This window comes from Varroa jacobsoni, unplaced genomic scaffold (genome assembly GCF_002532875.2).
Source record: "Varroa jacobsoni isolate VJ856 unplaced genomic scaffold, vjacob_1.0 scaffold_1206, whole genome shotgun sequence".
In the NCBI taxonomy this organism is placed as follows: Eukaryota; Metazoa; Arthropoda; class Arachnida; order Mesostigmata; family Varroidae; genus Varroa; species Varroa jacobsoni.
The window spans coordinates 87,349-115,073 of NW_019214108.1; the positions used below are offsets into that span (position 1 = coordinate 87,349).

The window sequence follows — 27,725 nt, forward strand, 5'->3', positions numbered from 1 at the left end:
CAGTTCGTTCGACAGTCCGTCAGGTTTCTTAGGACCCGCGGTAGGCGAACCGTCCTACTTTCGCTGTACCACTAACATGTGCTGTCCTATATCGCTTTGGAATCTGCGCGGTAATTGGAAATGCTTGCTTTTTTTGGAGCGCCCTGTAGACATTCTACGTTTCGCTCTCAGTTCACGCACTGAGTCGATATAAGCGTCTAAGCCCTGTCAACTTCCCGGATGACACGTTAGAGACTAGCGAGTATTGTTCATCCTCGTGAAAATAGATACTTACTAGCCTCAGTGGCCCTGAGGTGAACTGATAAATTTTTATTGCGGACTGCGAGATCAAAGATTAAAGTTCATAACATATTCAAGTGGTAAGTTTTGTGCCAGCTGAAACTAATACAGTTTGTATATGTTCGCCCAGGTTCCTGTTAGAATCTTTGGCGTGCACAGTCTTTTAGCCTTCTGCCGGTGACACATCGTCATTATATTGTATTATTAAGAAACCTGTGTATGATTGACGATGGTTGCCCTGTCCCTCCATTTAGCTCTCCTGTTGGTTCGGAAATCGTAAGGTTTCCTTCAAAGACGAAATTGCCAGTCATCGAGTGAAATAAATGATCCATAAAGCAAATCTAAGAGTATATTTTTTGGCTTTCGCTTTGGAGTCTGCTTTTCAACTGATTTAGTAAACTTTAAAACCTTCTTACTTCGGAGACGCGGTGTGGGTCAATGAGATACGTTCCTGATTCATGGTTAAAGCGACGTTCATAGTCTACTGTCTTTGGCAATCCGCGTCGTTGCTTAAAGAAATATGAAGATTTTTTTTATAATATATTTACCATAAAAGACGTCACGTCATCGACAAAAAAAAGGGAAGTTAGTATACTCACGTAACATATTACCTAATTCTCCTGTTTTTTAGGCCCACCGAACAACAAGTCCAGCATGGATAATAACATTGGACAGTCACACTCCGTCTCCGGTCTTAAAAAGAGTGAGCACGTCTATTATAGGGTTTGCTATACAAAAAGAGTTATAATATCCCTGTTAAAACTGTTTCGAAATTATCATTTTACCCTTGCAGAAGCCCACCTAAATGCTTTTCACCAAACCATCCTTTCTGTTACGCTATTTAGGGCGTGTAAATTGTGATGATCTTTCGATTCCACAGTTTTCTTAAAGCAGTTCAGTCAATGTGATACTATGATCCTCCTGCAAAATTGGGCGATTTAATTGATAGAAGCTGTCTACGGTTGGCCAGTTAACTTTCCGAAGACGTTTTAGAACATTTTGCTGCACAGCACAGACTAGAACGTATTGTAAAACACTCCACTACAAAGAAACGAATGACGTTCATTGAACTTAAGCAAAGCTTGCGGCTTTTTATATGACTTTCAAATATGCCTGAACTACGTATAATGTGGATTATTCCGTATTCGTTGTGGCCAATCGAACTACAACTAACGATATATACGTACACAATTGCCACTACAATGGCGTGGACGACTAAGATTATGCCTGAAAGACATGGGGAGTCGGTATCTGTCGCCGTGATAGCTTAGTAGTGAACGTATTTACCTGCGAATATTAGAGACACTACATTGTAGTGTCGATTCGAATCGGAAATAGACAAATAGTACGTTTCGTGATGGGAGCCAGCCGACTGTCCGACGGATTGCGGAACGACGATATCGGGCGTAAAACTCGAACATGGAAGGGGTAATTCAGGTTCCGACGAGGATATGTGGGCTATTAGATATTTTTGTTTATACCTAGGTTTTTATCACATGGTATGGCATTTTATTATATGATATTTTAAGGTATGACATGCTAAACCTAAGCAAAGGACACATCGAGGAATTAAACGTCTTTACACACATTTTAATGATGGTTATATATATGTTTTAATGCAGCTTGGATGTGGTATTCGGAAAGGACTAACAACGTTCATTTTAAGTTAGTTTCCCCCTGTGCCGTTCATTGTAGTAGCCCACTTGCCTTTCATCTCTCGGTTTTTAGGATTAGGTCTACTGTAGCAAAATTTGTTTTCTTAGTAAAAATGCCGTATTCCCGTAGAGAAATAGAAATATTTGGGGAACGAATTCAGTAGTTGCTGGCTCGGTCAGGTGCACTAAACTAATGGACGTAGGTAAATAGTGAAAATTAGCTCGGGAAAAACGTACAAAGATCATTAACGTAGGAGCGTATACGGACCAAGAGGCAGTACGGCCGCAACCGTAAGAATACCAGCGGTAACTGATGAAGCTCATGATCGCATGAAAAGTGCATCAAATAAAACAGAAAAAGGAAAGCGTCTAACAAAGGAAATAACCTATATTCTTTTTGCTAGCGGGCTAGACGTATTTCATCATATAGCTGCAGCGCTGAAGAGATATTCATCCGCCCAAAATGACCTACAAATAATTTATTTATGTGACAATTTAACCATGGTTAGACTGGCTCTGAATTCCATGTCAGCAGCATGTACGAAATGTACGATTTTCGATGACTGTATGATTTCGATGTATGATTTTTTGATATTCAATGTTAGCAGCGCAATACGAGTAAGGCGTAAAATGCTACAGGCATTTCAACCTAAAAGGGTGGGCGCAATTTTCAGATTTATCTCACACACCCAGAAAAACTAAATATCTAGGACTACGTATTGATACTACATCGAGTCACGAGTCTTGAGGACAGACAAGTACGAACGGCACCTCGTGCGTCTGTTGAGTAAAACGGATTTACGTCCCAGATTTTACCTAGATACCGTACCTGTCCAAGGTATCGTTTTTCTTCACGAAAATTATACCTGTGGAGTTGTAATTAGTAACAGCATTAATAATTTAAGGATTCATTGCAACGCTGTCAATGGAAAAATTACATGTTCGTTCGGAAGTTAGATAACGTCCTAAAAGTCTAAGGCCCATCAAATTGTTATGTTTGTATTGTTCAACTCTATGTAGCCAATAGAAGCTGAGCAAAAAGACCATGCGGCGACCGAGAGGATATAGAAAAGGAAACTGAATGAATTAATACTTTTATATATCACCTATCTCGTCTGCCATTCGCCGGAAGTTAAATCCATCGATGGCCAGTTTCTTAAAAATAGAAAGCTAGTAAGTGTAAGGTATGGGGTTGTTGAATCTCACTGTCTGCCATGCGATGATCCGGATAGTCCGTTTGCCTGGACCATATTCATTAAACGGTGCTGAAAAGAGAAAAGAATAAAGGAAAAAAAAAGTATTTCTGCTAGAAAGAAGTGTCTTACATTTCGTTAAGTGTGGACTACTTTCGTCAGCGATACAATAAATGACAGACGTATTACAGACTCACCACAATATACAAATAGAGCTATTAATGTTTCAGCCCAAAATGCGAAAAAAAAATGAAATATCCCACTTAAGTACCTGAATAGACTTAACTCTGTCAAAAGTATCTCCACTAAGGAGTTAGACTAATAGGAGCGAATCCGGTGGGCTTTAGAATTGAATAATTGTTGAGCTAGTAGGACTAACTTGATTTTTTAATATATGTTAAGGGTATAATCTTGTTTCTAAACGCTTGTCCCAATGCTTTGGCAGCTTCTGGCCAACCATACATTCACAATCTTCGTTTCCATACGTTATTTCTTTACCTTTGGCTCCTCGATGTAAATGGATAGTGGTATATATTTCCTCACCAGTTCGCTTTTTAAACACGGAAGGTTTCATTATTAGATCTAGGGACGCAGGTTGAGGCCAAAGATGGATATTTTGCGCTCAATCGAAGGAATAATTGAGGCAGAGTGGTCAAGTCTGGCGTTGTTATCAAATAACCAGACTGCGCGCTTTCAATTGCCATGCCAATGGTCCATGAGCCTCTTGAGAAACTGAAGATGATGGGTTACTATTTGTTGCTTATTGTTTCTTCATGTCCGGCGGGTATCTATTAATAGCAGATACCCCTGATGTCCAGTGTAAACACTGCGATCGCTTTGCGTACGAACCTCTTCAGCACTGCCGCCGAATTCGATTACTCTTCAAGGAGACGCCAGTCTTCGTCCGATCCGCTTCCGGCCGGAAAGAAAAATTGAACTATGCCTTGTCTATCGTAATTGTATGCTCTAGGCAGGTTTTTTGTTGATTCAAGTTCCACCCATTGCACGTGGACAACACCATACGCATTCTCAACAGGGCTGAAATCAATTTATGAAGGATTCATTTTTTACCCAGTTTTCGCATTTTTAACGCGTTGCCTGTGAAATACTAGTTTTGGCTGACAGAGACTTTACACTCCAAGCTCCGTTTTCGTGAAAAGCCTCCTCGATGTTCGTTCGAGGTTGTTATTCGAGTCCCAAAATCTGGTCACCTGCTTGGTGGTTCTCAACACTCCACACTCCGTTGTTGGAAAGTTAGCCCCGTTATCGTGCTGCTTTGGCTAAAGGCCTCTTTGTGTAATGTTCTCAGCAACTTTCAATGAATTATAATCACTGAGGGCACCATTTGAGGAACGAAGAAATTGACCAATGAACCTTGATTTTAGAAACTAAAAGACGTTTTGTTCTTAAATTTAAAGAAAAATTTAAAAATTAGCTTTTAATTAGAAATTTCTACTAGACCGGAGTGTTTGTCGACCAATCTGATCTGCCAACGACGCGGTTTCGAAGTTATTCAACCTCAAAGTTCGCCAGATTCGCGGTGAGCGTACGCATAAAAAATGATGGATACAAAGCAAAATACTACCAGCTTGAAGCCCGTTGTGAACTTTACTTTTGTATAAAGGCGAGGAATTATTCTACCGCTGAAAATCCTATTCAAGAAAGATTGCTTGCCATAACACAGCGTCCAACGTGATAGTTTACACAACAGATATTATGACAATGTAATTTTTCTGTTATTCGCTTGGCTCATTGAACTTATATAGGAACTTTTTTACTATGTGAGCCATTGACAATTGCGCGATCTAGACGTTCAAATACGATTTCTATAATTTTAGAGATATTAATTGTTTTTATGAAGAAAATAGAAATTTACAGATAGCGTAAGTGAATGGAATGTACCGTTAACTGCCACAACGTGTCAAAGACGGATGTTATTATTAGGTGATCCTTCTACTGCAAGTAATAATAAATTTTTATTAAGCTTAAATTTTAAGCCGAGCTTGATGAGTGACACGTTTGAAAGTTATCGTTTACGTTAGCAGTGTACAAAACGTGCAACAACGCTTTGCGACGGAATGTATTTCCGTATGCTCTTATCTAGTTACCTTCCTTTAGGCGCAGTCACTTTTCGAAAGCCTGTTACCCTAAAAAAGAAGTTTCGTTTAAATTAAGCTTCATCAAAATTCGATTCGGAATATCGATGAAAATTTTAACCGCTTTCTTCTTGAGCCTTGTTTCATTTGTAAAAGACATGTCTTCACGTTACGGCAGACGACTCATTGCCTGATTCTTTCCTCTGTACTGCTTGCCATGTTACTTTCGATTAAGTCTACCCTAAGCCTTACTGTCAACTAGTTGTATACTGGTACGCAATTGATTTTGCCTTGAGCATGGTATAATCTTGCACGTTGTTTAAGCTACACTGTTACTATGGCCTCTCGGAATACATTAAACATACGGCACAAATTTTTCCGCCTCTAACGTTGTTTTTGTACGTGCGCATCATTTTAGCTCCACTACAAGCTAATCGATGCAAAATGAAATTATATGTTATTCTGTGAGAACGTTATTGTCCTCATTTTGTTTGGTAATTTCCCGAAGTCCAGCGTTGATCAACCGAATAAGGCCTTTGAGCCAATTTAGTATGTGGTACAACCATTGTTGAACAAAAATTGTTTCTCGCCGCTGGTGCGGTACAAAAGTACGATCGTTACAATTAATTTAAAAAACAAGCTTAAAATTGTGAAACATGAACACATCATCCTGTTTTCTCTGAGAATATAATACAAACGTATATATAACTCCACCTCATCCCCCTTCACATAGCTCCCAAGCAAGCTATGTAATATAACTGATCATATGAATATAGTGACCTCGACAGGCTACAATTTGTTTAGAATACGCGCGTGTAGAATAGGCAAAATTTGAACCGAACAATAAACTAATTATTTTGCTTCTTGATTATTAAATAAACGTTAAATTAAATGGGAATAATGTTTAATTGCTCCAAATAGCTAGGTCGACAGAGAAATATCTGACTCGTGTGCATGTTAAACAGCTTTTGCTTCATATTATGTATACATATTTATTTAATAATTTCTTTTAACACAGTATAAATAACCGTATATCCAAATCACCGCCCACCTTTCGTACAGATGATTAATTAGATGCTAGTTTATGTCATTAATAGCAACACCCCCTAATATCTGTCAATAACTTGAACTTAACCCAACCAGCAGCGAGACTGATATAACAACATGCCGGGGTCTAACTACACATTTACCCTGTGTATAAACGCGTCATGTTGTTCATAATGGGTCATACATTATCGTAGCCCTTTTGAAAAATTAACTGCTTATTGCAGAAGAGCCAAACTTCAAACCCCGATACTTGACATTTCACTTAAATAGTATCGCAGAAGCTCTACTAATTTTTGAAAAAGAAAGGAACAAGAAAACTGTTAGGGTCTCGATATCGCAATGGCATTGTGGCGCTCTCCTGGGTCTGAGTGTGGTAGTAAAATAACTGTACATTTTTAAAGAGAGTACATATTATGGAGACATTAATCCAGCAACGAGTATAGCAAATCGATTTTTTTTACCCGTCCTAAATGGCTTCAGGAAATTAAATTTAAAAATCTTCGACATACATAAAGAAAGTTTGCATTAACGTTAAATAAACACAAGTACAAAAAACAAAGATATCTCATTAATGTACAATAGCTAGTATCGATGACATTTCTAAATAGCAGTCCATTCTATGACTGGCTTACACGTAACGCCCATAGCACACGTCCAGTTATCAACTAGTAAGGACGGTAACTAAAAATAAAAACGCAGAAAACAAACATCTGTTCTATAACTTTCGTAACTACCGTTTTGGGGGATGCGTAGAACGTCGCCAGTACAGCTATGGAAACATTTATTCCAGAAACAGAGTAAAGTTCCCAGGGATTTGTACGATCTTTGTCATCATACGTACGACCATAAAGCTTGGATTTAATTCATCACTAAATAACACAAAGATATTTATATGCTTCTTTTATAGAAAGCATACTTAGCTTAGACATTATCATTTTCACGGATACACATCTACCGGGCTTTTGGAGTCATTTTTACTAATGAGGAGAACAATATGGTGAATTGCCGAGCAGCACCAGACGAGTGATTATCGCGAGGTTAATAGGAAACGAGAAGTTGACGCTTTAAATGTATGCGGATCCTGTCGCAGCAAACCCGTCTGCATTTGGCGAAAACTTATAAGATGAAACTTGAATTGTAACGTCTCGAAAAATGTGCTTTGCTCTGAAATAACTTTTTGTTCTCCTCATAGGCTACGGCCTTTTCTAATTTCTATTCTGGTTGAGCTAGAAATATAATTTTCTAATATGTGCTACAGGCGCTCTCCCTTATTTTTTACATTGTGTGCCCCGTGTATGTTTGTAATTTCTGTATTTTTGGCTTCTCGAAATAAACCTATAATATATTATGTTTACCTATTAGCTGTCCTTTTTAGGGCATGGAAAGCCCCGTAATCACTAGGACTTAGATCGAGAATGACTATGAGGACTGGCAATGTAATCGGACTGCGGGCTTTCGATTATCGTGCCGACAATCCATGAGTCTCTTGAGGCACTTGGGATAGTGACCTGCAGTTATTGTTTCGTTTGCGCCGAATCTCTCACGATAGCAGATGCCCTTTATGCCTATTACAAGTACTACAGAGCCTATTCGACACTACCACCAAACTCGCCTGGTCTTTTTCCGCCTGGATGTTAAGCCACGCCTTGCCTATGGCGATCGTATGCTTTAGGCGAGCTTCTTGATGATTAAACCTCGACAAACTGCACGCAGAACACACCACACGCAATTTCTCACTGGTCTAAAGTCAATTTGCAGAGGACCCAATTTTATTCGGTTTCCGCATCTTTGCCATTTGGATAACGTGTTATATGTGAAACACCAATTTTTGGTCGACAGAGCCCTTATACTCCAAACTCTGTTTCCATGAAAAGGCTCCTCGATCGCGGCAGTGCGCTCTTGTCCTTCCGGTTCCAACATCTGGTCACCTCCTCGTTGGCCTTCAACATACTAATCTTCTTTCTCAAAATGTATGTACCATTCACGTACTGTGCTTTCCTAAGGCTTTCTTGCTTAATGTCTTCGCCAATCTTTGATAAAAATTTACAGCGCTGTGCTTTTTGAAAGACACAAAAACTTGACCGCTGAGTGCCGAGCGCGAGACTAAAATATATTTATCTTTCTGAACTCATTTCTCCAGGAGGAAACTTAACAGGTTTTCAATCACAAGTTTTCAGAAAACTAAATATTTACTTCTTCAGAAAAGTAAATATTTACTTTACACCAGCCAAATTTCGTCTGCTAGTAGCCCCTAGTTCAAAAGTAATTAAATGTTAAAATGCGCTGGATTCGCTTGTCTTTTCGACAGGCCGACTGAGCTATATTGAAGACGATCTCAACACAGACTTATTGCGCACTCAGATTTTCACACTTGTCTCGAGATAAAATTGAACTAGATCTAATCACACCTGTATTTAGATAAACGAAAAAGAAAAATAGATTTTGTAGCACATATTAATTAAGAACAAATGCAAGCTTGTCATATTCATAGAACTTTACACTATGTTGTACAGTTTCACTTCGCATAATATTTTCTATATATATATTTTCTAATATAAGAATGATAATGATATGCTTGCTTCAATAGTTATTAGCTCTGAACATAAAATAGTAATAATTTGTCAGGTCCGCTTTGTGCAACTAAGTTAGGATGAAGACATTTGATATTCCGAATAGCGACAACACAAAATACAGATCAATTTAGTAGTAGCGTCTCTATAAGCTTCTTCAACGAAATCGTTTTTGAAATTATTTGTTAATAATTACAACCGGTGATCTGTAGTTCATAAAATGTGCTTCCCATCCCAAGCAACAGTATAGACGTTCAATAAAATGAAATTTTATTATTTTCTCCCTAAAACACAAGCAAACTGCATATACAATTACAACGTATAATTTAAAAAAAAAACTATGAAAGATTAGTTTTTTTTTAGTTATTTCTTTTCTGTATTTTTTTCTGGTTATTTTTGACAGTGTCAATAATAACTAAAAAGCTTCAAATTAGTTGAAAAAAACCTAGAAAAAAGACAATGAGAATCTTTTTTCAATTTAGAAAAAGAGGATTTATTGCTTGCAGTGGCTTCCTCCCCACAGAGAAAAAACATAGAATCCAGATATCTAAAAAAAGTAGCATTTGGATAAACCTTAACCGAATTAAACCACTAGATGCATCTAAAGCTTACTGAAAAATTACATTCCTGGATATTCTTTGATAAACGTTTCTGTCCCCGCAATAATAACCAACTGATTCTAGAATCACATTTTATATGTAAAAGAAATTTTTCAAGAAGACGGAGAAGGAAACATAATTGATTCTTACCTAATTCTCAACATATTTCAGATTCTTTTGCGCTAAATTGCAGGATCATTTTTGTAATAAAGGTCATTTTCCTGAAAAATATTTGAGAGACGCCAGCTTATCCAACACGGAACAGTCCACTAGAATTCGATGGATACCTACAGCACTTTCAAAACAACGAAGTACCAACTCTTACTTCCTAATAAAGTAAATAGTTACCACTAGCATTTTTTCTTTTTAGCTTGAGTTATGTGCCTGAAGCTAAGTACGAATCGTCTCAACAATGTAGGACAGAAATAGCCAGCCAATGTTCTTTGCACACAAGTGTTGCTTTATAAAAAAATAGCTATATTGAGAATACTAAAAATGATTCATACGGACAACAAATTGGACTAAAAGAACAAGCCAATAGGACACTGGGGAATCCTTATCCTAGGTGTAGACAAAGGCAGAAAAAAAGTTTTTTTCATTATGCACCACAACAATGTACTCTACTAGGTTATACCGAGAAGGCGTTGTAGAATTTCATAATTACTTATTGTGCTGCAATTGTTCACTATATAATAACTGTTTCGTCTAAGGTAAACCTGCTGTAATATCATGTGTGGGAGACGCAAGGCGCAAAGCTTGGCACGATGTCCTCGAGACGCAAATTTAGACCGCCAGAACAATAAAATTAGGTAGACTACTAATCTATATGATATTGGAAACGCATTTAATGGAGCGCTAAGTTCATTAAATGGACCACACCTTTCTTCAAAGGTTTTGATGAAACTTGAAATTATGTGACACACGCTACACGACCTAGCAAATATATGGTAATAGCCAGGGCATTGTAAGTATCTATTAAGTTATGTACCCGTATTAGATGGTGAGCTGTAGATATGTTCCTATGTCTATCCTGTGAACTTCGAAGCGGCCAAGTGGTTCTCATTATTACTATTAATATGAAAATTGCGTATACCTTTTTATTATACTCATTTTAAGTAAGCCAAGCAACGTCGCTTAATCCTTCATCATACAGACAAAGGCTCAACACCTCACCATATCGCCAAAATAATTAGCTCAAATATGAACGTTGCTATTAAGTGGATAATAGTTACGTAATACTTTTACTTAATTCCCTTTTTTTTTAATGAATTTTATTAGGATCAAAAAAAGCATAGCAAGAATTTATCTACGAAGGTTCAGACAAGAATCAAACCAAGCGGGAACTGCACATTCCCGCATCAAACCGGCTAGTTCATCAATAGTAGAACTTCTGCCTACCAGAGTTACAAGCCTATCTTCAAATACGGAAATAAGTTGAATATTGACTTTTCTAAACAGGTACTATGAAGGGTACAATTGACACATAGTGGTACGGTATTCTCTTTATCACCTACGTGAAACGTCAGATATTGTCGAATCCTGAGGCGTATGCGAATATAGCAGATATAGGTATCTTTGCATCGTGCTACGTAACCCACTTAATGTTATAATGTATTTGAAGCGGATTCCGCTTCAATTCCGCAGAAATAATATAATATATTCCACATATGCTATATTTATATCGTTTTTCGTTTTCTGATGACAAGTGGCATGTGTGTGTAAGCCTATATACAAAATACCTATCATGTATATTCAAATAAAAACAAATACATTTGAAGTCTTATTTCTGACGATTATGTATATTCAACCGAGCTTCACTTTCGGACAAAAATCATTCCTTAGTCATCGTCAAACTGATTATAGGTTACTTCGTATATAAGTTTTGTATGGTATAAACTTGCTGAAGAGTTACTTAAATGATCTACATTGATATACAGGAAATTCTAATGGAATTAGCTTTTAGCGCGTTAACAGGTAAAAGGGTTCAAAAATGTGTGGAGTTGGGACGACTAGAAAGTACAGGACCAACAAAATAGGGTAAAAGATCTCAAAGAGGTATACCGTTAGCGTTTATCTAAACTGGTAATTGATATTATATATCAAAAACGGTATTGAGAATATTCCGGTTTCTCTCATAGAAATATTTCTCAGTTTTTTTAGATGTCGCATGAATACTAGCGATAACATAAACTGGTGACCTTCGATAAAAAATTGAATCTCGGTTCTAGTTCGTTCAACGCGGAAGAGTGGGGTATCGATCGAGCTTCGCACAAATTCAGAAAAGGAAGCATCAGTTTCCGCTATTGTGAGGTACCTGTTTTAATTTAAAAAAATTTTCTTTTTTAAAAAAAATACTCAAAATACCCAATGAACGCCTGCCCGCTAAAACAAATAGCACGTCACTATTTGTCCTAATCCAGATGCGGTATTCTGTATACTACAAAGCGAGACACAGCTGGATTAAGCATTGTAGCCCATCGCAAAGGCAGCTGCAAATGCTCATGAAAAAACACAGACAATAAAGGGCATTTGTGCGCTAGTTCTTCTCTCAAAGCAAGATTCTCGTCGTTATGCAAAGGGAACGAACATGGAGACGTAATCGAGACAGTTATCAAAGAACCGTCTAATTGATTCGCCATGCTATCAATCCAACATGTTCAGACAGACGAGGCCAGGAAGACTGTCAACCATTGCCATAGACTTCTAACATTAATTGTTTCGATTCCCTCGGTCGGAATAAATTAAATATAAATATTATATTACAGACAGAAAAACGAAACGTAATCAGCATTTGATGGTCACAATCTAACAATAAGTATGCTTTTTTATTTTAGCTAACAGAGATTCATGTGTTGTGGCTTTGATATCTAGCGATAGATAATGAGCTTGTCGCTAGACGAAACGACTTTATACAGATAGGCTTGTCGTCATACGACTGATGTCCCTGTTCTGATCTAACGAATGCTGTTTTTTATCAATAACCTAATAAGAAAAAACGATAGATTATACAAATTAATCATAACTGATGTAAGCAGAAGTGGTCCTGCCCTGGCTTAAGGGGCATTCATTTGAGATCAGTTTTTATTTTGTTCATCAAAATTCATTGGAGATTAGTTTTATTTTTGAAAAACACTTTTGTTATTAGAATTATTACCGATGCAGACCTTAGCTGCGCCAACTTTTTGTTGGGGACTTATAAAGAATTTCACAATAGCTTGTAATTATTATAATATAGCAATGAATCTAATAATAACGTAAGAACACGTTAAATACGTAGATTTCCAGCACCGTAGAAGCAATAAGAAACACTGTGTTTATATTGTATGCTGCTAACGGTAGCGGCTGCCTCAAGCAGTTAACTTATCCCTCTATTACTCGTATTAGACGTGTTACGTCCTAACAGCTATTTCTAATATATTTCGCATGTTTGGTCCGATGTCAATTCAAGTGCGCAGGTACTTGTTGATGAAATGAACGTATTTTGCACAGAGTCCCTACGTCCACATCTCAAGCTTTGGTGAGGACACTAAACAGGCCAATATGCACAAAAAGTTACCTTTTGTGTTAACCACTTATTTTATATATGTACATATATAAGATAAATGCTTATAATAATAAGGTATAAGTACACCGTCCACCCTGCTTTGCCCATGTGTTAAACGGCTCACCTTACGTGTCGAAAGCAGTCCTCGGCTTTATGAGTGATCACATTTAGCCCCACGTATCCCTCCACCTAATAATCATTATATTCCTCTAACTCGGTGGAGTACTTAAAAACCTTTAATAGAAACATACAGATATATTAAGATAACCTATTTTATCGAAAAAAAAAGAAGGCTGGGATTGAACAATATCGTATTGTTGAACAACCTCTAGGAATCACTGAGTTGTACACACAGTGCGAAAGGGTTAATGTATACACAAAATGTATACATTAACCCTTTCGCACAGACAGATATCTCCCCTTTTCTTGATTTTTTTCGAAACAGTTCCCGCGATATTGTGCTGAGTTGCAAAGAACCATTGGGCGTAAACAACAAATGTCTACGTCTCGAATACAGCACAACTCTGGAATCTGAGGGAGCGTAAATTTCTCGAGTATAACACATGTTACAATGTTTTTGTGTTCGCTGGGTGCTTTAGCATTAACTCTTCCTCAGGAAGCTTCTAGAAAATACTCAAATACAATAAATAAACACTGTGCTTATTTTTTGCGCCAATAATTTTACAACGCTGGTGCGAAAAACCTATTGACGCAGGTGGTGCATTAGAAGTTAACCTCATTTAGAGCGCTACTGTAATTACAATTAACGGCCGTTACAAACTTTTCAGGCAACGACAAAACGGCCTGAAACGTGAGGCCATTTGTATCGGTTGTTCTCGTATTCACGCTGTCTTACTAAGGGTTTGTAAATCTGTAAAGCGACCAGCTGCAACTATTTGCTCGCGAAGAAATCAACCACTTGTTGGGTAAGTCACTTCTTCTATTGCTGCCGTTCTCACCATGCCTTCAATCGGGCTTGACGGTACCAGCGAAGGAACCCGACCAGCGGTTGACTAAGATGGGCATCTACACATATATCGTAAAAAAGAAATATGGATGCCTGCAGTTTTTGTTAGGTCCTTTCTTTCCGAGTGTTCTATATCCATTGGTGTTATTCGTGCGCTACCAATTTCGACCTATCATAGCAACAAACGTGGATAACCGAGATAGATGGCGACGGACCAAACGAAGCACAGTAAAAAAAAATAAAAAAAATTTTTTTGACGCCAGATGCGTACTCCTCAACACATTGCATATCCAATAGGTGTCTAACTGTTCTTAAGATGGATAAATAAATGCTTATTACATGAGTAACACAGATGTTGATCTCCTACTTGTTGACATAGAACGAGGTACGGCACAATTAATATCTATATAGGTGATTTATTAGGTGATAGAGAAGAAGGTTTGTGGCAATGAAGATCCTCAGGAGGTAAGAGCTAGTGTAGTCTATATGACTATGACGAGAGTATCGTTATTTTACTTTGTGTTTACTTGTGTGTGTCATGTGCTCACTTGTGTTCTTATTCTGACTTTGAACTTAATAATATGATTGACTAACAATTGATGAATAACAATATGATAACTGGACACGTTTTAAACTAAGGTATCGTATCTACTATAAGATCAATGTTCAAAAGAGTCAATAAGAGACCTCAAGTTCAAATAAAGTCCCACTCAAGTTTAACGTATATGTATTGATATATTAAATGCTACACTCTCGATAAAGCTCTTTAAAGTTATGGCCGTATACTAGACTTATCTACGGTAACCTCTGCAGAAGAGGCCTCGTCGCAATTACTATGTTCTGTGTACTCACGTAAATAATTTTATTTGAAAATAGAAGCTAGAATTTGGAAAAAAAGTTGTGAAATATTCACTATCTTGAATACAGTTAACTGGAAATCTAGTAACTCATCTTCTTTAAACTGGACGCAGCAAAAAAGAATAGTCATATATAAACGTAACTTACCAAGGAATTCAAACTTTTGTTTTTTAGTTTGCCTGTACATCGCCTATACTTCTAGTATGACTAGCGACATAACTTAAACACAGATAGCCAATCAATTATGAAGTGAGAAAGAACTTCAGCGTGTTCCTTACGTTTTCAGGCTAATTAACCATTATTTCAAGAGACCGGCAGCAATACTTTGCTGGATGCCGAATTGACACCGTTAAGCAATAATAATCTGATCCGTATAAAAATCGTATCAATTCGATACGTTTAACCACCAGGTAGAACCTAAACAAAAAATAAGGTTATACATTTGATCCACAATAAACCTCCTTGAAGAAATAGCTAAAACCTGCTTTACTATGTACCATATATATAAAATTCTGGAGGAACGAAAACGTAAGAATTAAGCATACGGCTAAATCCACTCAATTCACATAGTGCGATGAGCAAGATACATGAGGGAATTGGCCCTGGATCGATATCGCGTTTATTATATGCAGCTTAGGATTTAGGCCCCTGAGGTCTTGTTGACCTTGCTAGCCTCAATCATATATGCTGCGTGGTGCAATTTCCCCTGATGCACCATAGAACTGCTATCGAGTAGCTCATATTCTCCCGTATTATCCAAAGATGACAGCTACAGCCTGAGTCGGCGCGGACTTCCGTCATTCTAGCTGAATAGAGTTCTGTGCATTTTTTTCTTCTTTGAACTCCTTTAGCATCAGCAGTCAGCGCAGGGTCTTCATCGCACGCCGAAGCTAGGCGGCTTTGTCGGTCAGGGTGCATTTGTGTTTCTAGTCAAAACATCTCTAGAGACGTAATATCGTAACGGGGGGGGGGGGTGAGCGGTCGTACGACGGGGCATTTGCATCCGATGCAGTCTAAGCAACGATAGCTAAGCAGCACCTTGACGTAATCAAATCAGGAAAGATCTCGGCCAACTGTAGCCTCCCTGGCGCCCTGTTTCGACGTCATTCGATTTCCCATCGCTTCTACCGTGCCGTTCTATGAATAAGCCAGCTTTCACACATAAGCGATCGCTGATGATTCCCCTTACGAAATAGTGTATATAAGCAAAGCTAACGATATACACGAGACGTGATCACTTCAGATTTCAGAGAAAAAGGCAGGCCGTGCTCGAGCTTGAAAGTTCGTTCAGCTGGCTTACACCCTATATATGACGGTACGGTACGCATCCGTGCAATCTAGCTCTGTATTCTCCAGCATCCTCTAAATTGGTCGTGGGGATCGCATAAAAGAGTGGTAAAAGGATATTTCGCAAGTCCATCAATCTAACCAGTTTTACAGCTGGTAGAGTATGAGTGATATGCAATTTGCGTATATCAAGTTTGAAAATCATATGGATACTATATGATTTGCACATTTTAAGTTTCCAAAGTGATAGGCTATTTGCGAATTACGGCGAGGTTACCTGATGGAAAATCGTAGGAAACAAGGCACCATCTCGTAGGCGGCCTGTGAAGTCGATCAAGAAGCCATTTCACATGAAAAAAATCTTTACTTCAATCTACTTCATTAGTTAAAATTATCCTCATTCCTGAATCTCGATTGGCAAAATGCGTAAAGCTAATCTAAAGGTCGCTTAAGATCCATATATATCCACACGGGAAAAATTAGCTGGTCGCTTACGGGTCAACTTGACTTCGTTCACAGTGAATCGATAGAGAAGTCTGTCTGATTGCATAATATTTGATGATCTATGGGTTATTTCATGCATTACGTGAACAGCAATGTGACCCAGCTGCAATATTTGAAATTTCGACGATATGGTTCGGCTTCCTCAATTAACTAAGTACAATTCAAATTTATATACTTACTGATCCTAAATCAATGTTATAGCCTACTTGACCGCCTCAATCATATAATAACTCAGTATACCGAGTCTATAAATGTGTCTGTTTGTCTAGAACTGCACTTGGAGGTCAAATAGGCCATAACATTGATTTAGGATCAACGCAAACTGACTAGTATCTAGCTCGATAACAAGTGATTATTCCTAAATATTTAGTAAATGCAGCTCCCCAGCTACATTCAAAACAGTGGCCCAGTTTATGCTGCGCCCAACGTTCGATGCCAAATTTCACAGCCCTTCCCAAGACCAATCTAACAAATGCAGAAATTAATATTTGCATTACATGGCGCCACCGAGCTTTGAAGACCTCAGTTACTTATCTTTATTGAAAGAACGTTCTAAGAAACGTTCGTATACATGTCCCTCTACTAGCAGAAGGCAAACATTTGTAGCGCACAACACTTCATATATATATATATATATATATATATCAGGCGCCAAAATTTAAAGTCTGTAGTCGTGAGCCGGATTGCCTCGCCACTAGCAACCGTTCAAAAGTGAAACAGATGTGATATATGTTAAATTATAGTTAGGGAATTGTACATTGTAATTCTGAGAGTGATTTGTGCTTGCATATTGTGGTTTCCAAAAATATTACAAAACCGATGCATACGCAATGGAAAATCGGTATTTTTACAAGCCCAGTATGCTGTAATGGATAGGTATTTTTTATGAGTAAAGGACCATACCAATTTACATGTATCTAACCAGATGAAAACTGGAGGCACTTTTACTCTAAAACCCCCGAGCGAATGACCCTATGCCACCATCTACGATATGAACGTAGCTGATTGATACGTTTATACCCAGCTTACAGATATATCGAATAGAATGTTCATGTTTTTGTTTGACATGCACATATAGTAGAAGATCATAGTTTGCAGGATGATACTGCATGCTAAAAAACAGTGTCTCTTAGCAAAAACTATAATATCTGTTACAAAAAAGCATATGCGATACATTTTGCACATTGATTTTATACTTTATAGTATAACTTTTCCCTAAACCATCTTTAAACGGATCAAGGTAATGACCATAATAAAATTACGTCAATACCATTAGAAAGCAATCTGTTTTTCGGTGTTCTTGCTTTTCATGTCTTGTGTTAAGATAAAAACGTTCGACTAATGAACAATCGTTGATTATCGGAAGACAGAAAGATGTCTGACAAATGTTTACAACTTTAGATACGCCTTAAATGACATCGAACTACAGTTACAATTATATAACGCATTACCAATGATAAAGCTATTTTTAAAAATTAGTATACAAAATGTGTATGGCTCGCTTGTAAAATCGCTATTGTCTATAACAGGTTGACCTCATCGACTTTAATCTCGTATGCAAGCCGGGTCTAAAGCTATGCCCTGACGTGGCGGCCATTCGGGCGTCTTCGTCAAGAAAGTGATCCCATTCGCTCGCTTCAATCCGCTCTCATTTTCGCTCATATTAAGGCTAATCTAGTCCATCTCTTAAACGGCGAAGGGTTTTCTTATTACGAAATTTTTGCTATGTACGCCACGACTACATGCGTAGGCCGATTAACTCGCTCTAATGATAGGCTTAGGACTCAAGCACCAGATGCAAACGAAACTTAGCTAGATGTGGCTCAGCCAATCCAGGACAGCGCCTGCTGCTGGACCAGAGCACGGGCGACACCAAAGGCCTTCGTCGCCCCGTTCATCCGATGGAGAGGCGGTCTGGACACGGTCGAAGGCTGTCCTTATTTTCCGGAAAAAAAAAACGTTAGCCATCTCTGTGTCTGTCAACTGGCCTTTCTCGATTCTTGCCCAGCAGCAAAATCAGTTCTGAGCTGCTCGGATTCTTCTGTGTCAGAGCCGAACAGTCAAATTACAATTATCATCAACTGGACCAGACATAATGCTAACGTCGTTACTGTCGAACCGTAAGTACATCGAACAAGCAATTATCGAATAAGTTACAGGCAAAATTTGACTTGCTGAATTGATATTAATAAAAGTCAAATTCCTTCAATCAAGTTGCCCTGTAAAAGTTAAAAAGTCAAGACTGCTATGATAACATACATCATCACCCATCGAACAAGAAAAGAACACACCGTTTTTCAGCTAGAGGAAGATATAAAAGATGAAAAAAAAAAACATTTTAGCAAAAAGAGCTTGCATTACCTGTTAATATCGAAAAACCACGTTTGAGCAAACAGTTCGAATACAAATTGCTTAATCTGCGATACAAGCATTATGGGTTTCGGTTTACGCTTATATTGAAAAAGATTTCAACAATATATTACCAAATCTAAACGCTGTTTCAATGTACGCTGCTTATTACTCTCATATAATTATAATATTATATTGCAGTGCTTAAAATAAGCTGGGTACATAGTATTTATAATTGTCGCCCTACTCACACTCTGCGCGGAAGGTACCGGCCGCTGAGTTGGTTTCCGCTGACTAGATGATATACCTAGAAGAGGCGCAACCGAAGACGTCGTTACGCGCCTTAGGTGCTACTATTACACGGCCTGGCTATCATCCCCGTGAGACACACGCATTTACGTACCTATATTACCATACGAAATGCTATGCGAGAGCCCATATGGTAACTGGCCGAAGCTAGCTGATGTTGGAGGAAATGATACAATGAAAGCTGGGCTTAGTAACTGGAGCGTCACTGTGTGGGTGACACTTTTTCTGTCTACATGTCCGTCTTCTTACTTTAGCTTGCACTCTTCCTTTACTATAAGAGTAGCTTGATAATATAGCACCATAGCTACGTTCCTAGTTTCAACCTTACGTATCACAAAAACAAAACACCATAGCTGTCCTATTAAATTCCGTTTCGTCTACTTTTTTTGTTCCTGCAGTCAACCGGCCTCTTGCAAATCTGATGTTGAACACAGATAGAGTTCAATTATATATCACTATTAAACAGGTGGTAATTAGTATGATGAAGGCAGCGCACTGAGTGACGGCCCGCAAATTGATGTTGAACACTAGGCGATTACCCCTTTTGTGAGGCTACGAAAACGCAAGTAGCTTTGGGGAATCGGCAACTATCGGTTGTTAGGAGAAGCATTGAAATAGCTTGGTCGACCGGGCCGGCTCAAAGCAAAGCATCGGGGGGAAATTGCAACATGCACACATTGGGGCTACTATGGCGTTCCACCAGGTTGAAGCAAGACAAGTCCCTACCGCTTCGGGTCGGCACTTATTAATTGGATATATATATATATAGCTGATGTAGAGATTCTTGGAAGTATCGAAAATGACTATAGAGAACTGCAGAAGCATTGAATCTAGCAACCCATTAGTAACCTGAATAGGCTTTAACACGTTTAGTTCTATAGTAGTTAAAATTAGGAATACTCCACAAAAAATGACTATCGAAAAAGGCGACGGTTTGTTTTTATAGCAGAATATTGTTATTGTTTTTTCTACAAGTATTTTTTAACATGAGCGCAGCAATAACCTGATCTTCTCTTGATGAAAAAAATATTCTCACATATCATTGCTTTGATCAATGCCTAGGCAATTCCATAGGAAACCTTTGCAATCGAAAAGTGTTCTCAAGTCGGCTGCGCGGTTCCCGAAGTTTGTTAATTCATTTGCCAACATCGAATCATCCTACCAGATGGAAATCGCTACTTATACACTTACGAATACACCTAAAGCTTCCCAAGAATACTCTGTCCCTTAGAGCACACACAAATTGAACTCATAACCAGCAATCCAGAATCTGTCAAACTACAAAAAAAAAAAAACTAAAGTTGAAAATCTCGTCTGACATAAGTGGAAAACAATGAAAAATTAGACTGAGTAAGCATAAAATGCACCACGTGTGTAGCTTCATAGGTGTTTAAATTCCGCATTTAGACGACTCCTGCTATAGCTTCTCTGTACGATTAGAATGTATTGAATTGGCTAATGTTGATAAGTAGAACGAAGCAACAAATGTCCAATTCTTTTTTTCTTCGTTTTAACATACGTCCACACTGCATTGCAAATGGCTCTAGTGCTTCTTATGATTTGGTATCGGATGGTCCGGCCGAACGAGAAAACGTCAGCTATCAAAACCATCAGATTTGGGCCCGGAACTTTCCCGGAAATATTTAAGAATGCCTTTTTAAAACCAACTTTGCCTAACACAACAAATTTGACCTTTAACCATAATAAAGAGATATGGCGTGATCGAATAGATGTCGCTTATAAAATACGTTACTATAAATGACCCCGACATGTCTTCATTGCAAGTTGTTTACCCCAGAAAAATTTTCGACGACGAATATAGCCTTTTAATCCGATTTAAGTTCATATGCGGACGGAATCAACTCAGAGATCAGCAAGCGAGGACGTTATTTGAGAGCTGGAAAGAAGATAAGGAAGTAACTTGCTAACATGAAATGCAACAAATTTCAAGTTCATTGAACCTTATCGATATTCAATAGGTGATAAAACTCTCGTTGAACGAAATTTGTTACGGCTATCTGTGACTAGTCTAAAAACAAGCAGCCCTAATAAGACAGTCGTTTAGAATAGAAACACCGACCTTATTCCTTTTCTTTGGCACAGGCCAGGATAGACCACAAACCTGGCGAGAGCTCAGATGATATGTGCGATCGTATATTTGAGCGACAGAACCTGGGTCCTTCCCTTATTGGAGAGAGACCGTTGGAGAGGGAAAGAAGTCCTTTCTCAGGGCTAACTTACGGCTCGTATTGTCTGGGGGCAAACGGCTACCGACTTCAGTACAAAACGGATATTGCAAAAAATAATTTATTTGAAAAGTATCAAAACACTTTCAAAATGGATATGCGTGAGACTCCTTCGACAGTGGTGCATCGTCGGACACAATATTCGGGCTGCCTTATCATCGCACGTAGCTTTTTCAGATCGATTGGCGTTAATGCAGTGAATTTTCGATTCATTTAGTTCAGAGAATACGACGAAAAGTAGTTCATTATGGTGCAACACATTCTACCATTTGGAGACGTAACAGACCGGTCGATCACTCTGCCAATCCGAGTCACCCCAAATCCTCGAGATGCCGCTTCCTTTGAAAGTATAAATTGCGATGATGCTTTAATACAGACCACGGTTCCGCTCTGCTTTAGTGTAATCAACGAAACCTCATCAGCGCGGGCCGATGGTAGCGGGACAGCCATCGATACCGTGCCTCTATTGGGCGAACCGCCCCAGATGACGCCATCCGTGTTGGTACGGGTTGCTGTTCTGGGGGCGATCGGTAGCATATCGCTCATCGCCAATGTGATGGCATTGGCTTCAATATTTCGCATGCGTCAAAGAAGGATATCTTCTCACAACTCAAGCCTGTACACATTATTGGCGCATATGGCAGTAGCAGACCTGCTTGTCACGTTATTCTGCATAGTTGCTGAGGCATGTTGGACGTATACGATTGAATGGATGGCAGATGTCTATACGTGCAAAACTCTCAAGTACGCTCAATTGTTCTCGCTCTACCTTTCGACGTTCATTCTTATCGTGCTTGCACTGGACCAGCTGCTCATTGTTCGATATCCCCTACGTAAAGACACAAATATTGTGACTATTAGAAGGGCAATTATTTCTGCCTGGATCGTCGCTGCATTACTCTCCGTTCCACAGGTGGGTTCTAAACACAAAGGCTCAACAAGCTTTCTTTTCAGTACAACAATAATATGGCCTATATAGAGCGTTCAGGAACCTAACAGAGTCTCGGTGCATCGATTTCAGTCGATAAACGGACGTAAAAGTATCAATTAAGGAGAGCCTTGCATCTTCGTGGTCCCGGAGACCAAGATCATATTTGTCATATATTTGTTAGGGTAATTGTAGTGATATCAGTGATAAATGCGTGAACGTAAATGTACCTCTATGTGCACTCGATATCGTTTCTAGTAAAAACCATAAGCGTTTGGCCAATGGTTGATTTTTGCTGAGGAGTCATTGCTCTAGCGTTAGCTTAATACCGATCGTAGCTATCAGCCTGTTCGTCTAATTTGCTAGGGGCTTTCAACATCAAGTCGGGGTAAGCTCAGGTATGAGCGCATTAGGAAAATGTGGCGGCAATTGTCAGACCTGATCAGTGTTCCAAATCAAACACCTCATCAACGTTTCGGCTATCAGCAAGCTATATTAGCGCAAGTAGGTTAGTAATAGAAGAACAAGTTAACCTTGCTTAGATTATTAAAGTGTATTTTCCTGTATTGTGTAACTCGTTTTTCGAAGTTACATGGGTTTCGAAGTTGCAACGGCCGAAGTAAGGATGTCGTAAGCTCATCACTACCCCACCTCTTTGACGAGAAGTTGATTGCAATGAGTACGTTCCTTATATGGGCACCATTCTCCAAACAGATGTGATCTCAATATGCTGCGGAACACAGTCGTTCTGCGGCAAAACAAATATTTACAAATATTATTATTTTTTTTCTGTTCAATGACAGTTGTCGTGTAGTATATGTCATTGGCAGAGTTTGAATTGGCGAGCGATTGGATTGTTTTCCAGCCAGGGATATGGCACACACGCATGTTAATGATGGCTCAAGGAGTAGCTCATCCAGATGATTTCTGAAAGAAGTTAACTAGAAGTGTATAATCTGCAGGCGGATAGGCTTTTCCAAAAAAAAAAAGTAAATTCATCAAATATGCCTGTAGGTAAGTGTGTATAAGGTTTAAGTGTATAAACCTATGTATAAGGTTGATCGCATGGCTATGAAAGTTCTATATTATGAGTTGATTTGAAAGTGGCAAACCGCTCGAGTTCACGTATTCTATTTGGTTTGTCCAAAGTTACTAATGGATTTCGCTCAATACATTTGATTCGTTACATTATCCTCTAAGTTTTTGTTTCTCCTGCGGAAGCTTCCGTATTTACTTTAACGCCCGATCGGTTTCCTGCTTTCCCGAAACAAGATTGACCACTATTCCTGAATGAGTGTAGCGCAAAGTTTTTTCAATAAGTTATGATTCATAGAAATGGCATGATAATTGTTTGTAATTAATTACAAGAACACCAGAAAAAATGCAAGAAAATTTATTGCACCAAACGAACATGGCTATCCTCAGCTTCGAGCCTCTATTATCGCTGGGCGAACTGCACAGATCTTAAATAACAAATGTTTATTCGGTTCATAAACGCTAGGGGCCTCACACACGCCTGTGGACAAATACATTTTGTAATGTATTTGGTAACATAAACTAAAATGCCGCAGTATTTCTCCTCGAGAGTTTCATATTCTCTTTGGCAGATTTGAACATTATTTCCAATGAACTATTGTTTATTAAGCGTATTTTTCTTTAATATTAATATAAGAGAAATATTAACCGAAATCATCATCATCATCGGATTACCACATACCAGGAACCCGCTTAGACTCAAGGGTTTCTCAAGCAATTAGTTGTATAACATGAAGAAGCAATATCTACGGAGTTCCCATAGTTTACTTGAACAAATAGGTTTCGTATAATTATAGAACGTAATAACATAAACCGTAAAATACCTAAGAAGATCAAATTTTAGGTTTATGAAGGTTTATATTTTTTTCTTTGAAAAACATCTATAATCTATTCTGCGTGTGAGTTTACAACGTGTCACTTCGGAATACTGCGCAACCGCCTGAAGTTTTTTTAGAAGGAACAAAAGGCTCTATTTGCTACAGAGAAAGGATAGCCATCCTGCACTTTTTATTTTGATGAATAAAAGCTAGTACCACGAAGCTATGACGGGCAAAAATTCGTTAGGTTTAAGCGTTCCTTACCCGCTTAAGCGTTCCGACCATATTCCTTCTCGATGACTTCCCCTATGTATGGGTTGTGTCTTTTTGGCACATTCTATGTATGTTAATCCTTTCCTATTCTTTTCAGTTTTACCTGTGTAGTCTGCGTAACCTTAGGCGTAACATTAGGACAGTGAACCATATAATGGATCGTTACCTATTACAGTGTGAAGCTTATTAGTTGCAAGTGAAAGGCTGGCATGAGCAGTTATAAAACGAACCTGTTCCATGTTCGATGATTCAGTGATCCTCCACAATTTTTCGTGACTGACCGGTACGGAATTTCGGAGTACCGCTGAGTTGCCGTGAAGGTAAACAACCCGAGAGATGTGATTTGGCATAAGTCTTAATATTTTCAGATTTGCGCATGCTCCGAAAGAGTTTTACATCTATCCTAAAAAGTGCGCCATCACCTAAAAGGTCAGTGGAAGTTAAAAAATAGAAATAAAAAATAGCCCCAGCTTATTTAACCCTGCAATTCCCGTTAGAAATTTTAATGTAGTGCTTTTAAATTGTCTTTACATTACTTGCGTTGAATGTCTACCGTTTAATCTTAACAGTAGAAGCTTTCCGACACAAATAACACAGAACAATGCGTATATTAATGTTTTATCATTATGATATCTCCATGTACCATTTTTTTGTTTTTGTTTTTGTTCCACATTAGCTAAGTTCAGTAGCAGGGATTTCGGCAACAAATACAATTTAAACTACGGCAATAAACTGATAAAAAGCTTAAATAAACTTGGTAAGCTAGTTAATTTCCGTCAGTCAGTTTATTCTGTTAATTTCTAAAAAACTAGCGCTGCTACAGAGAGAGTGCACGGGGAGCACCAGCGAAACAGGAATCATTGGCTCACGTTTAAGCAGAACTTGAGGTACAACATAAGGAACCGCAATATTCCATATTTTAGTGTTCCTTAAAATTGATCTGACCGATATATATGACTTACCGCATGTTTTTGAAATAGATGACCAATAAAAGCTTCTGAATTTGCCTTGAGGAAGCGACGTAACATGCAATGTATTAAAATTTCTTGATTGATATGTAATCTATATGCTCTCATGCAGAATTACGCCGCTTACGAAACATTTGCCTCGACGATTTTAATGTAGTTTCCGGTTTAGAATTGTAAAAAACTTAATAAATGCTGAGTAATAGTATAAAGTGCTTCCATGATGCTTAGCACTGAAAGATGGCTTTACCAAATGTTTCAACGTGACAAAACTGATAAGGATAAGAATATTCCATATGAAATACAGTGTTTCTAGAAATTGGTTTAAATCTGAAGCAGGTTAAATTATTTTTTGACCTCACCAGAAAAATTAATTTGCCGGTTTGTAGGAATGCCGGTATATAGAAAGGTTGTGCCAGCAGATGTCCAATGCAATGATTCGACTTAGCGGTATACCGAAAATTGCGCACGATCCGTACCTTTTGAATTGGACGAACGATCACACTATTTCGTAGAATAAATCTAGCTCGTTTTGATTGAGTCACTATGATGTGAATGTATTGGGCCGCGCGCAACGATAGCCATCCGGTCTGTTACTTGATTCGCTAAATGTGAGCTGCTTTTGGTCCAGGTAACATACTTCACGAAACTCTCTGAGGCTTGAACGCTGACAAAGATGGCGCGCACAGTAATCAGCAACGGAACTGGTTATCTAATATAAAGTAATATAATCAATAACAGAGATGATGTTTTTAAGCATGTGTTCGTTTGCATATGTAATAAAGCTGAGATGACTCGTTGTACCCCGTAGAGGACAAGACACTTTAGCTTAAAATAAGACACATAGTAACCATTACCTAGGTTATGGGTTATGGGGGTTACCTTCATTTTCAGAAAGCTTAGAATTGTAATCATCAACAGTGTGTAGCTCTTCGATTGAGATGACACCTGTAGATTACGAGAGATATAACTACAGCTAGCAAGGCGGAAGTCCCTCGATTATCAGATGTTCCAAGGAGCTCAGACCAAGATCACTGAGGCAGACAATCAGTGACGGCCTATCGTTGTCACCAGTACACCCCTTATCGCTCAGATTATATGTCCTGATTTACCTGAGTTGCTGATGCACGGAAGAACTGGCCAAGGAAATCTCGTAGGCAGCTGAGAAGTGGACGTGAGAGGAAGAGAGCTCATCACTCCAGTGACTCCCCTATACATAATATAGGAGGCTCATGTAGCTTTGCTCGAGGCCTTCGTAGTTGTTTCTTTGCTGCCCTTCAATACAATATATGTGCATTTTCCCAGCTGCTGGGTTTGTCACCTTTCAGCTGGTCAGCCCTCAGCCGAAAGGGAACGACTGTATTTATGGTGGAAGTGTATGGAGTAAAAAATCGGTTTCTGTTACCAAACGCAACGATATAATATTTGAATAACGTGTCTTCGCAATGTGTGATTAGCAGTGAATGAAGAAAACACTCCACTTAAGCAGCGATAGCAGCTTTTCAACATGGTATCATGGTTCATATGGCTTTGTGATACCTTTTCAAGCTTTACCTAAACTCCATGCAACGAAACAGTGCTATACAGTGTACGCTTGTGAATACCAATAATAATTACATAAAAATCCGATTTGAAATATACTTCGGGCGTGTTCTTCGATTAGTACCGAGACGAAAATACACAATATACGTGTCAGATAGGTATATACCATTTTATCGTCCTGTATAGAGAAACGCGGTTCATTAAGCTATAATGTTAACCATCTGCACCATCTCTACTTATCATTGCTTTCATGTTGACCACGATGTAGAAGATCGATATAGTGCTAGCAATGAGAATCTTCAACGCAATCATTACGGATCAGATTCGAAAAGAAAACATGTGTAAAAAAAATAGCGTCTTTTTCCAGCTGTAATTTTAGATTGCGTTCCATGTTTGCGTGCTGACTTCAGCCGAGTAGGGCCAATTTCCAGCGCTGATATTTTCATAGAAATATTTCGTGATGTAGACACTTGAGGAAGTTAAATGTAGCAACTTTATCCTTTCGCTACATTGCCGACGATAACGGGCTACGCTATCAATAGATTGTTATTTTGTTCTAGTCACAGTAAGAAGAAGCAGCGAAACAAACTTTCGAGATAATATCATACTTCCGTAAGTTCCACACGTTCCCTTGTGTAATAATCAGTATGCCCTTTCAAAA

The 27,725-nt window shown here is 38.5% G+C and overlaps 1 protein-coding gene and 2 long non-coding RNA genes across 4 annotated transcripts in view; all 3 read left to right on the forward strand.

Moving 5' to 3' along the window:
• Nucleotides 1–211: 211 nt before the first annotated feature.
• Nucleotides 212–14,283, forward strand: LOC111267652 (uncharacterized). 2 transcript variants are annotated; one of them, XR_015313902.1, is made up of 4 exons: nucleotides 212–359; nucleotides 911–982; nucleotides 8,145–8,240; nucleotides 13,772–14,283. It is a non-coding gene; the product is annotated as an uncharacterized LOC111267652 (long non-coding RNA). The 2 variants fall into 2 exon arrangements; XR_002684759.2 differs by lacking the exon at nucleotides 8,145–8,240.
• A 7,255-nt stretch (nucleotides 14,284–21,538) lies between these two features.
• Nucleotides 21,539–27,725, forward strand: part of LOC111267654 (gonadotropin-releasing hormone receptor) — a 30,081-nt gene continuing 23,894 nt past the window's right edge. The window contains exon 1 of the mRNA XM_022846020.2: nucleotides 21,539–22,416. Coding sequence (XP_022701755.1) covers nucleotides 21,751–22,416 — 666 coding nt within the window. The 5' untranslated portion in view covers nucleotides 21,539–21,750. The remainder of the gene's footprint in view (nucleotides 22,417–27,725) is intronic.
• LOC147752510 (uncharacterized) lies at nucleotides 22,870–27,162 on the forward strand. The gene is made up of 2 exons (XR_015313903.1): nucleotides 22,870–23,445; nucleotides 24,926–27,162. It is a non-coding gene; the product is annotated as an uncharacterized LOC147752510 (long non-coding RNA).